The sequence below is a fragment of the Ischnura elegans genome, chromosome 9 (genome assembly GCF_921293095.1).
Source record: "Ischnura elegans chromosome 9, ioIscEleg1.1, whole genome shotgun sequence".
Taxonomy (NCBI): Eukaryota; Metazoa; Arthropoda; class Insecta; order Odonata; family Coenagrionidae; genus Ischnura; species Ischnura elegans.
The window spans coordinates 58,496,829-58,509,831 of record NC_060254.1 but is presented as its reverse complement, the minus strand read 5'-3'; the positions used below and the strand labels follow the sequence as shown (position 1 = coordinate 58,509,831).

Here is a 13,003-nt window from a genome sequence, read left to right as displayed (position 1 = left end):
GTTGAGTTATGGCCGCCATATTGGAAAATGGCGGCTTTGAAGCATGATAAATCTTCATTATCAAAATGAAAATGGAGCGTGGGAACCTAAAATCCTTGATGAACTATTTCAAACAATCCCATCACATGTCTTAAATATAGTAAGTTCTTGAGTGGTTAATTGTATTCAATTATTTAACTATTTATCATATTTCTCTAAGTACGCCGTCCATTTCTTTGTTGTTTTTTTCCGCCAACCGAAAGCAGAAACCACGGAGAATGAGTGTTGTTTGGCAAGTGAAAATTTCCGTTTCCATTTATTTTCATTTCTGAATATTTCGCACATTGATTTATTTCACTCTCTCCCCCTTATATCCAATATTTCCTATCTAAGAATCCCTTACCATGCTTACTAAAAGTAGAGCCTTGTTCACAAAAACTAACCGTGATTTCACATGGCGAAACCATTGGGGTTGAAAAAACTAAAAGAGAGTCATTGACTTCTACAATAGCAAAGAACAGCGGCGCCCCACTAAGTGTAGTTATTAGTTGAGAAAGTTTCATATTTCCTTTGATATTGACCGGCATCAAAGAAGAAAATCACAGCCATTGATAGAGTTAAAAATTATCTGAAGCTCTCAACAATGTATTCTGCGATTGATGCCCGATTTTGTGCAATTAATGAAGGAATGAGTCATTAATTAGTCCGGTCGCAGTAGTCAGGTTACCTCAAGTTAAGTTGTTGTGAAAGGGACTATAGACCTTGAGAAGTTAATTTAATTCAGTCATTAAAGTCTATCTTCAATCTTGCAAAGTACGCCGCCCATTTATTCTTTTTTTACCCGCCAACCGAAAGGAGGATAGGCGGAGGTTGAGCCAAATGGCGTCCCGAGGTCTGCTTTCCGCAAGCAATAAGACGAAGGTAATAGAGTATATAAACTTTGCGAATACTCTTCACGGATTTCTTCAAGATAAAAGCTTTGCACCATCGAATCTCCCTTCTACGTATCACGCTTACAGAAAAACTATTGGACTTATCATCACAAGTCAAAAATCCGAAGATTAGTTTGAGGCAGCTCTCTGCTCCGCACTGGCAACTAATCCGTTCATATTAGCGTATTTCTCTTCTTTGACAACTTTAATAACCTGTTCTATTTAACTTATTCTGGATCAACCTCCTCCTTTCCTTTTATCCCTTGTCCTTCCACAATAGGGTAGTTTCCTTCATCAAAGAAAACAAAAGGCAATAATTGCGATTCGTTACCCACCATTAGTGTATTCATAATACTCAAATTATTTCGTTTTATAAATGCCGGTGTAGACGAATGGCAATGGTCCATTTTTATCCTCATTTGAAAAGGGCCAGATTGGCGCCCATGCGATGCCACTCCACGTGACGTCACAGGGACCTAGTTTCTATAGGAGAAGATAGGAGTTATACGTCGTCTGAGGTTACCAAAGCATGCATGAGGCGCAGAGCTCAGGGAAACATGTCTTAATAATCACTTATTAAAACTGGCTAAGGTCGGAAAGTTTTCCTCGTTTGATAAGGTATTAATAATCCTTATTTAAGCCAAGCGCTACCAGGCGGCAGGGCACTAGGCTACCCGCTGGCAGCCTGCGACGTATCAGCGCTAAGCCTCGCCTCAAGGTCACCATACCGGGCGGAGGGGGAACCAGAAATACGACGTACGGAGAGATTTCCCATCATTCCTACTAACGCGTCGCGTTTTCGCGCGCTTGAAAATTTTCACTTTTCATTTAATCGCGAAAAATAGATATTATCATTTAAAAATCTAAAAGCGTGAAATACGCACTCCAGGAGTAATAATGTTTCGATTAAGGCAATAAAAAAATAATAGGAAACCACCCTATTGTCTTCCTCAGATCGTCATGCCTCATTGCATTCATCGTTTTCCTGCAGTGGAAAGATACTATCGAGGATACTGTCTCTGCCCTCTCTCGACAGCTATTCACAACAGCACATGAATATCTTTTTCCCCACAAGGCCTGGCCCTCTCTTCTCCTCTCTGATACTATGTTCTCCCTTATCATGTATTCATGTTTATTCAGTGCAACAATACTCTTCTGATCTTATGTTAATTAAATGAAGTGTCATGATTCGAAGTTACATTTTTCACTTACACCAAACCAGTGTCTTCTACAACTCCGCGTTAAGGAAACTAACAGAGGTCAATTCTCTACCACCCACTTTAGGTTATGTGTAATATTGCACTGAGAACAGCCGTGATCAACACTTACTTGCTCTCATCGGTCCCTGGTCCCATTATAGACCATGCCTGAAAGCAAGGCCGTAGCGAGAAAATATTTTCAGGGGGGGGGGTTTATGGAATAGTAGACAAACATGAAATATACATATTTATTTAAACCCTTAAAGGAAAATATAACAATATTATTATAAAATTGAATTTAGCCTTCCAGCTTTTTCTTGCAGCGACCAAATGAATTAACTCCTCGGTGTCGATGTAAATTCTGCGGTCCCTCAGGAGGCTCATAAGTCACTCACCTCTCTTCTAATTCTCAGCACTATTATTTCACACACTGCACTACAACTACGCACGCTGCACCTACAAATTCGCTTAGATAATTATTGACTAAAGTCGCATTGGACTACTAGATGTCCCTGCGCCGCTATATAATATCGTCGTGTGAGCACCAAGCGAGCATAAATTATCTATTAAATTTTTTTCATTTCGGGGGGGGGGGATCAATCCCCCTTGATCTCCCCCCCTGGCAACGGCCTTCCCTGAAAGTGTCCTGAATAAGGTGGTGGAGAGTCGAGTGGTTTTCTGCCGACAACAGATTTCGGCGGCGCTGGGAGGTGGGGGGAGGAGGTTAATGCCGTAATTTAAGAGGAGGAAGTGAGATGGGGTGCAAATAAGGGGTACGGGTGGTGGCGGAAGGCGATATCCGATGATAAGAGCGGAAGTTTACGAGGTCCCAAGGGTATAATACTATAAAACTGCTGCACGGAACCCGAAATCTTAACGCCGAAAAAAAAAATCGGTCCGCACCAGAAAGCTCAAAAAAGATCTCTCCAGCCCGCCACGGCTGGAGTTGATCCTTTTTCCTGTTTCTCCCTTTTATCGGATGAGAGGTTTTATGGAGTAGAACAGGAAACGGAGCAATCGGACGGCAGACATTCACCGATATGATCTTTCAGCCACGTATTACACAAACCAAATGTTAATTTCGACCACTCCTGTCCATGAGGTAGTATCTCAAAAAATCATTCCATTCAAGCATATCTTGTATTGTGAAATATGATTTGATGCTTTCCAGGCGAATATTTAGGGTAATCTCTTCTCGGGATTCCCACCGGGCTAATTTATCCACATTAGCCAACGTTTCAAGCTCTGACTCGGGGCTCATTCTCATTGTGTTGTTTTATTTATAAGCAAATAAAACAACATTCAGCGACCCTGAGGATGAGCCTATAGTGGGAGTTTACCCATATTTTGTATTTCTAGTCCAGAAAATCGTATGCGTAAAATTTTAGCTATATACAGAATACGGTAGATATTCGACTAGATCATTTCCGGATTGCCGAAAACGCCGGATTACTGAAAATCACTAATAATGACGCAATTTAACAGAAGAAGCTATGTTTTATTGCAAACGTACATGCATACAATATTCGGGTAGTCCTATATAACATCGGGACGAGTACGTTTCCCTCGCATTCTCTTGAAAACGCTCCCAGTATGAAGGTCGCTATACACGGTGAATGATCATGCGAATGAAATTATTCGCCGTGTATAATATGCCGGCTATCGCCGTGTAGAGGCCGCTTTACACGGTTAATGATCATGCAAATGATCATGCTGATTGATCACGTGATCATTCACAGGATCATGCGAGCAAAATAGAACATGTTTCTAAATTCGCGAATGGACCGTCATGCGCATGATCATTCGGGGAAAATTAAAACATGCTCTATTTTGTTCGCATGATCCTGGGAATGATCACGTGATCATTCAGCAAGATCATTCGCATGATCATTCACCGTGTATAGCGGCCTTGAGGAGTGAAACATTGAGTGAAAAAATGTTTTCAACGCAACATTTCTAGAAAGGAATTAACAAGATTATATTAAAATTGAATAAATTATGTCTTTCGGCAGTCTTGGACCCGTGTGCCGTATCGGACCGTCACCACCTCTGTTCGCTCTATATGGCTTGTTCACAGGTCCCCCTACGTAATCTGCTGGTGGAGGCGCAGACAGCGTCCTTATCTCGGGCGGGTTTGCACTATCATCAACCATGGTCGGGACACATACCCTTAGGGTCCTGGCGGAAGCACGCCGTCTCTCCAAGGGTCACGGAAGACGAGGGGTCCCGAAGAGAGGGAGGGAGGGGGTCACGGGACCCCGGGCCGACCGCGAGAGCTTTGATGAACGCCGATCGCTCGAGTTTTACGTATTTCTTTTTTTTTACGCCGAACTTTTTAACGGCACCAAAAGCAGGCAAGCACCGGCGAAAGAAGGTCAAAGAGGTGGATTAGTAACTCCGAAATGCAAAGCAAATATTTTTCACGGATGTCATTAGAAAAATATTTCCGTCGTCCATGATATCCATCAATGTTTAGAAGTAGCATAAAGTGTGCATAATAACACATGAGCTCACATTATATGCTTGTGGCGTGGGTATTAACCCTTTCCAGCCCAGAGCTGCTTCTAGGAAAAATCAAATTTCAACATTTTTCACTGTGTAAACTTGAACATTTTGCTCTCAATCGCCATCATCGTGGCAGCTAAATATCTCATCGGGCCATAAGAAGTTTTCACTTCAAAAATAAAAACATAAAATGAGTCACCGTACTAGCGAGTAGTAGCTAATGACGCCATTAATTCTGTTAATCAAGACACCGTTGCTCTCCTTAATAGTTTGAGGAAAAAATGGCATTTTGAATATTTCTATTTTGCAGTCTTTTTCCTTTATTTTCTTTTCGTGATCGCGTCTACCATAGCACGACGGATATGTTTCCCGTCGTCCGAAATAAATCTTTTCCGAATTTAGCTAGTTAATTTAGCCTACAGAGTTTCGATATATAATACTATTGAGTCCCACCTAGGATTTATTACCGTGGCTAATTTTTTGGGGGAAATATGAATTGCCAATTTCGAAAAGTATAATCATCAAATTTCCATAAAATGGACTTTTATGGTTCCGAAAAAAATCAATAATGTATGTCAAAATATGCCAAAAATAAAAAAGACAAATTCGACCACCAGTCGAGAGGGTGTCTTGCAAACTAAGGTATTGAACGTGCGCCGCCAAAATAAGAATCGGGAACTGCTCTAATAAGACCTAATCGACACCAAACGTGTTAATTCGATGACAAAAACCCATCCAATATTGAACGGACACGAAACCTGAGGTTTTCACTTTCTGAATTCTGCGAGACTCTCGTTTTCCTTAGAAATAATGGCTCAAACGAGTAGCCTAAACTCTTTAATAAACACCAGATTCGTTCCAATGCTCGCAAAGCAATACTCAAAGGGCGAATACGAAGGCCAGACCCTGGGCTGTAGCGGATAAAGCAGATATATTTAATAAATTAAGCTTTTTCGATATCACATTGCTTATACTATTTTTATGAACAATAAACCTATAGAAAAAAAGATTGTTATCTCAGACCCGCAATTGTAATTCATTTAAATAAATCGGTACAAGGAAGGGAAAGATAGGCTGTGACATAAAAAATTTTCTCATTTAGTCATTCCCTCATAATTTTAAATTAAATTAGTTAATGAGATGAATTATTCTCGAGTTTCCAATCGGTTTAGAAGATCTGGTCCAGTAGGAAACCTGAAGAAGGCCTGACCGGGTCAAATATCCTCTCCCGTTTCTCCGGTTTCCAAACAGGGGAATGGATTGGTACCAAGTGAGATGAATTCTTCTAGGGTTTCCAATACGATAAGAAGACCTGGTCCGGTTGGAAACCTGAATAAGACCTGATTGGGTCAAAATACCTGACCCAGTTCTCAGGATTCCAATCGAGTCAAGTCTTGTGACCCCGTTGGAAACCCAAGAACTCATCTCATTAGTTCGCCGGTTAAGAACTAAATCCTATAAAGGATCAGGTAAGCTTCTTCAGGACAGACGTGCTTCTAACATGCAGTAATCACCTTGCATGAAACTATAGGGCGTCAGAATATTTCAAGCACTTTTAAATATTCAAATGAGTTACTCTGGAATTAGTTTCCAAAAGAATTTATCGGTACTTAATTCAGTGGCAGCGATGGGCAATCAAAGATGAGTGTTAGCCTTAATTTGATAGCTTTAATATTTGAAATGTCTCACGCCGCTTAACATATAGTAAATTTTACTCAGGCAAAGGGAACAGTTCATTCATTCAAGGAAATAGCAGTTTTTCTTGAACCAAAGTAGGTTGCTAATTTATTGGATTCAGGTGAATATTTCCGAAGAAATTATGACTTTCCCGGATACATTTCAAATTTCTAGGCTATCCTATTTCACACCTATTTCTAATTCCGATCTCGAGGTTTTTAAAAATGAATATAAGTACTTACAAAAAATTCCTATTCACATTTATCTGAGATAACGGGAAAAATAAATGTATTTGATCATTAGAATGCCAACAAAAAATAGTTTTATCTCAAGGTTAAGAATTGTTTATTTCTGCCTAATTTTCTCCAGCCATAACTTCACATTTTCTATTTCTTAAACAACTTGTTAACTCAATTATGGTTTTGAATTCATTGAAAAGGTACGAACAGTGGCGGTTTGCCCATAAGGACTCTCGGACGCCGCCCCTCCCAAATATTTGAAAAAGTAAAAAAAATAAATATCCATTAATTTATAATTATACATCTGATTAATCAAAGCGTTTTTTCAGTCCCATACATCGAAAGTGTTGGAAAAACACGAAAAGAAATAGCGCGAGAAGTTCGTATTTGTAGCCGTGGGGCGCTGGCCAGAACGTCCCAATCCATCCCCATGCAGTTATATGGAGAGTGGTAGTGGTGGGGGCCGCTGGTGCTATGACGCGTCTAACGCTGTGTCTTATGGAAGTCTTGGGACGTCGTCCGAAAATGCGCAGAGCGACGAGTGAGCTGACATCGCTGCGCAGGCCGGCGGGCGTATAATCTGGCGTCTACTTGGTGCTGCCACAGAAAAGGGGCGTACGGAATCAGAATGGTCACTGTACTGGGTGTAGTTATACGATTTTAATTTTTAATTACTGGTAGGTATTGCTACAGTAAATAAATTATCCCATTATGCTTGCGTTTTTTGGTGTTTGAATTCCGGAACACATAAAATCCAACCAGTTAAAGGCCGTATTGACGAAGGAAAACTATTCTCTAGTATTTGACACAGTTCTGTTATGATTACGAATTTCAAGAACCTTGGGGAAACTAATATTATAATATTTAGGCCTTAACAATGTATTCATATCTTCCCGATGATTAGAAATGCGGTACCTATTTTTCAGATAAATTTATCAAAAGACCTGCAGTATTAGGAAAAATCAGTTAACAATTCCCACTGATTTATAATTTAAGAAATAGTTGCGTGCGTGAAAGGGTGAAGGATTAAATATAATTTAAATCGTTAAGCGCGACTTTAAATAGAGTCATTCAATTAATGTCATGAAGTGCCGCGTACAATGCACCTTTTGTGTGTAGGTTCATCATTTTTCTAGCCGTCCTTGTTGTATTAGTTCATGTTCACCTAATTCCTCAGCGGCAGAGCGGTAGCTGTCTGACGGAAAATGCCCACTTGGGTCTGATTTATGTGGCCTCGAAGAGTTCATATCAGTGCGGAAATCCTTACAGCTCCCATCTGTGGCTCAGTCGAGTCGTCTTCTTTTACGATCTAGAACTTATTTTCTATTATATCATGGCAATGATTTCGAAGACACGGTTATTCCAAATGCGACCCGTTGGCGTCTCGTGTGTTTACCACATATGAATCTTAGACTCAAGGAGATGGTCCGTGACGTCCTTTGTTTGCTTGAATGCCTTTGCTGACCTTAAATTCGTCCCTCAGCTGAATCAGCATTAGTGGACCATGACTTCTATCTCCCTTAAGTCGTCCTTATAGTAACGGCAAGACTCTCGGAAAGAACGGTGTGAAATGAGTTCAGACATCATTTTCGAGGAGTTAATTGTGCGTAATTGCCGATTAAGAAGTTTCTTAGTGCTGTGTGTACATTCAAGAAGACAATTTTGAATTAATCAACAGTGCTCGTTTTTTTAAGGGAAATATAGGGAAAAATTGTCCCAATTCTGTGTCCAGGCACCTTGTTCTTTTTGGTCGTATTTTTCGTCGGCCTATTTTGTGTCGTCCCTTGTTTATTTATAGACTAGTGCCCTTGCCATGTGTTTAATCAGAAAGAAATTGTTGTCCAGCGCTGATTTCAACGAACGTGTAATTGATCACTTTGCTGGACAGAATGAAAGAAGGATGGACTTTTGCAATATAACGAAAGGCCTGTGAGTATTTCATATTTTGTTAAAAATGTGTGAGAAATGTTTAATTGTTGATTTTAAATCATACTGTATTCAAGAAGCAACGCGAACACCGCCATCAAAGTTTACATCTGCAATAGCAAAGCGCGCGCATTCTAGTAGTGTTTGTTGCCTAGTGGAAGTCAGTGACACTCTCCTCCCTCCTCAGGTGTTACAAGTGTCATTGCTACCTAAATCATTGCAAATGTTGAATAGATTTGACAAATAACGCATTATGATTGAAAAACGAACACCATAAGTGTATTGCGGGCATATCCGCACGAAGAATGTAGGCGCTAAAACCTAAAGTTACGTATTTTCGTTTGTATTTGCAAAATATCGCAGCAAATATATTTTTAGTCTTCAAGATCATTGATCAGTATCATCGAGAGTCCGGACTAAGCCGATCCGTATGACCGAGAGTCTACTGCATTTAGTATTTATTAATCAAGCTTTATTAGGAAAACTAGGTATTTTTGTTGAAAAAAATGGAACGTATGGCATCACAGAATTTAATTCCTAGATTTCCGTAAAAACTTAATAAAATACACGAAATATTAAAAAATTATGACCCCCCGGTGGAGTGCGCCCCCCCTAGCATTTGACTCACGAGCCGCCACTGGGTACGAACTAACTCACGCGAAGTTGTGAGTGTATTAAGTTTGTTTATTAGCGAAACTGTTCCAATATGCCCAAAATTCCTTTGAGTGATTTTTTTATTTTGTATTATTTACTCAGCAGAACGACAACTGACAAGCGGCGACTACACGTCAAGAGGCCCATGAACGCATTTATGGTCTGGGCGCAGGCCGCCAGGCGCAGATTGGCGCTGCAGTACCCACAGCTGCACAACGCCGAGCTGAGTAAGACCCTGGGGAAACTATGGAGGTAAGAACATATGTATATACATACTATACCTAACTTTTAATCTATTAACTAAATTCGAAATTCCTTCTGCAAAAAAAATTCCCACCTGTGACTTGAGCCATTAGATGACCTCATATTAGGGCTCTTCGCCATCGTGAAATCGCTGAGAGCCAGGCCCAAGGAATGCCAAAATACCCATGGAATAAATATTTGAAAAAAATACAATAAATACTAATATAAACATCAATGACTCCGCCATAATATACCATGCGCAACCTTCCCATAGGGTAAAATGAAACTTATTTAGGTTACCTTATAGGTTAACTTGGGATTTTTTATAAACAAGACCTGGTTTCGCGACATGGGTAAATGAAAAAAAAAATGTAACTATCATATCATCAACCCGGGCAGGGCCCATTGAACACCACAAATGAGCTGTACATTCCACATACGTAAGTTAATTTTTTGAATAGGGAATAAATTTTTGTAAAATCAATTAGCTCACGCGTGTATCAAATATTGTTGGGAAGTTGGAATACTCTTGTATAAACCCGTTGCAGAACAGCTCCTTCACTTCTTTAGCATCGTAATCATTGGGCCATACACAGCACAAAGTTCCCAATGAATTACTGCTGCCGAATACTGTCGAACTATCAAATAACAGCATTCAAATGTATTGTATATTGCATGTTTTGCTTTATATTTACCGCCTTGGAAACAGTGCATTTAAGGCCCTTAAAATGGGGTAATATATCGAATAACAACGTTGGACGATCCCAAGCACCCATGTCCCGATTCTGAGCAACCTACCCCAGCGGGGCTCGAACCCACGACCCTCGCTCACTATCTTTTCCTTTTAGTCTACCAAATTTTGCACCAGAGCACCGGAAAACCGCCACCTGCCCAATATGATAATGATTTTTATCACTCAATGAAAGAAATTACATTTCAATGAAAGAGGCGCCAAAAACGAGTCAGATGACCTCGATATATAAACTTTGTAACCCAGGGTTACTTTTGGGAGAAATTAAATTTCAGGACTTGTGCTTTTAAAAAAGTAAAAATTTTCTATTCAATCGCAATCATTGTGGTAGCTACATATTTCACCATTAAACTTTACAGCACAAAATAACACGTAGTTTAATACTTTCCTGAATAGAGTTGAAAATGTACACATTTCTTATGTTACTTAAAAGCAACAAAGGGTTATAATGGGACAATAAATGATCGTACAAAACTACCGTTTTTGAGTCCTAAAAATCACGTTTTCAACATCAAAAGCCCCAAAAATTTACGGAGGAGGACCCCTCATAGCCCAGGGGTGTTTCCCATACTTCCCGAAAGGGCCCCGAAATCTTGGGTTCACCCCCAAATTTCATAAATACGGACTATGGCACTGTTTTTGGATACCATAAAATAACAACATGTTATAATGTTATGTAAAAATATATATAGCTCATAGATATATATAATATACATTATGACCTTGTCGAAAATCAACAATACAGATCCATGAACTGCAAAAACGTCTTGGGCACCCTTTAACTCCTATTGTTCCACACGTTGGTTGCCATGATGGCTCGACGTTTACGATGGTGACCTTTGACCTCCGCATTAGCCTTGGAGGTCAATTAGTGGATAAGATGGGTATTTGGACCATACCAATGACTTGGGCACCCTTATGGATCGACACCTTTGTTGGTATGACATTCTTTTTGCCACCCCTACGACCTTGACTGTGTCCTTACTGGGTCAACGGTTGAATTTCTGTAAATAAAAGTTTTATTTTCGGTTTTCTCGTGTTCGAAAACCTAAGAATTAACATGTTGGACAATTAAACTCACTTTTTTCCATTTCATTTTTTTTATCGTTGAGACCCCACAAGGCAAATTCAAAATTTTGGTTTGGACCCATATTGTGAGGTCGAAAAATCAAAATTGTAAAATTTTGGTTACACTCAGCAAAACCTAGGACCTTTTCCCATAAGTATGCCAATTTTCATGACTATTTATCGAGGTTAAATTACTAAAATCAGAGGTAAAAAATGACACTCGACCTGTGGGACAGTCTGTATACTTATCTACATCTACATAATACCCCGCAAGCCGCCTAAAAGGCGTGTGGCAGGGGGTGTTAGGACACCAGCCGTTTACAGCTATTAAAAAAAAAAGAAGTGCTCTAACGAGGTTGGGACAAGCGTTTATTAAAGTCCTTTATTGTTCGGGGGAAAAACGAATTCCCATATCTATCCGTTCGGCAAAAAATCTCTCTTAATTCATCGCTTCTGTCGGACCTGGAAATATAGTGTGGCTCTAAGATTATGTTCTCTGTGTCGCTCTTAAAGATATCCATTCTTAATTGTTCAAGCAATCTAAGCCTAGCGCGCAGCCTCCGAGTCTCTAACGGCTCCCAGCCTAATTCGCTTAACATCTGGGTAACACTGTCTGTACGCCCGTAGCGGTTTTTGACGAAACGCGCAGCCTTCCTTTGTATCTTATTCAGCTCGCGGATTAAGTCTTTCTGCACTGGATCCCATACACTCGCTGCATATTCAAGGTGCGGTCGGACGAGAGCGAAATAGCACCTTTCTTTTACTTTCTCATCCGAAAATCTTCCCACAATACGCTTATGGGAAAAGGTCCTAAGTTTTGTTGAGTGTAAGCAAAATTTCACAATTTTGACCTTTTGACCTCACAATGTGGGTCCAAACCAAAATTTTTATTTTGCCTTATGGGGTCTCAACGTTAAAAAAATCGAGTTGGAAAAAGTCTGAATTTCATTGACCAAAATGTCAGATACCATGCCTATCATTTAACAGTCCTTAGTGTGCGTAGCAGTGTGTACCTTAAACCTACTTACTAACAGTTTAGCTAACTCACTTGCATCAATTACTACCTATATTATTTGCTCTACACTCTCTATGGGAGGATGGATGAAAGAACATGGCTTAGAAGACGATTTGCTGTGAGTGTGGGTGGCGGTTAGGTGACGAGGGAGAAGAAAAGGGGGTTTCCAGCCCCCCCACGGCGTGCGCGTGAAAGATCAAACGATATTCCGCCGACCAGGGCTAAATGATGCATCACAACGGATATTGGGGGGTCCTGCTGAAGCATTGGTGGGGTGGTGCAAGCAAGAGGAAGGGGAGGAGGTGCTCCGTGAATTCGAAGTCGACAGATGATGTCGCGCATCATCTTCCCGTAGAGGTTGTGGGAGAAGGCGGCACTGCTCTAACGTGAAGAAAGCAGAAATCTTATTCTTCAACTGGATTGTGTCTCCCGCAAGCGTGGTAATTTTTTAGATCAAGAGCGACATTTTTAGTTTTATAGCATTAATTAAATTTCGAGTTTCACTTATTTGGATGCAAGTAAACAATAACTCTGGTGATGACAGCGATTCAAGAGTAAAGAAAGTCAACAGTGAATAGTTAAAAGCATTCATTGAATTCTGATATTTATTTATTTGGATGAATGTAAACAATCTTCTCTTTCGCTCAGTTTAAACGATATCGTTTTTTCCGAACGATTTCACCAGATAGTCATTAATATAATAATTATATTAATGTAATTATTATATTATTATTATGTTATCTCTCTGATAATTAATGTATTAATGTAATACATAATTACATTAATACATTGATTAATATAATCTTCAATTAAAA

The 13,003-nt window shown here is 39.9% G+C and overlaps 1 protein-coding gene across 2 annotated transcripts in view; it reads left to right on the top strand.

Moving 5' to 3' along the window:
- LOC124165809 (transcription factor SOX-10-like) overlaps positions 1-13,003 on the top strand; it is a 73,415-nt gene that overhangs the window by 22,533 nt on the left and 37,879 nt on the right. Inside the window, exon 2 of one of the 2 annotated variants that reach the window (XM_046543335.1) lies at positions 9,217-9,363. In XM_046543335.1, the coding sequence (XP_046399291.1) occupies positions 9,217-9,363 (147 nt within the window). Of the gene's footprint in view, positions 1-9,213; positions 9,364-13,003 lie in introns of both variants that reach the window. The other variant, XM_046543334.1, reaches the window with a different exon arrangement.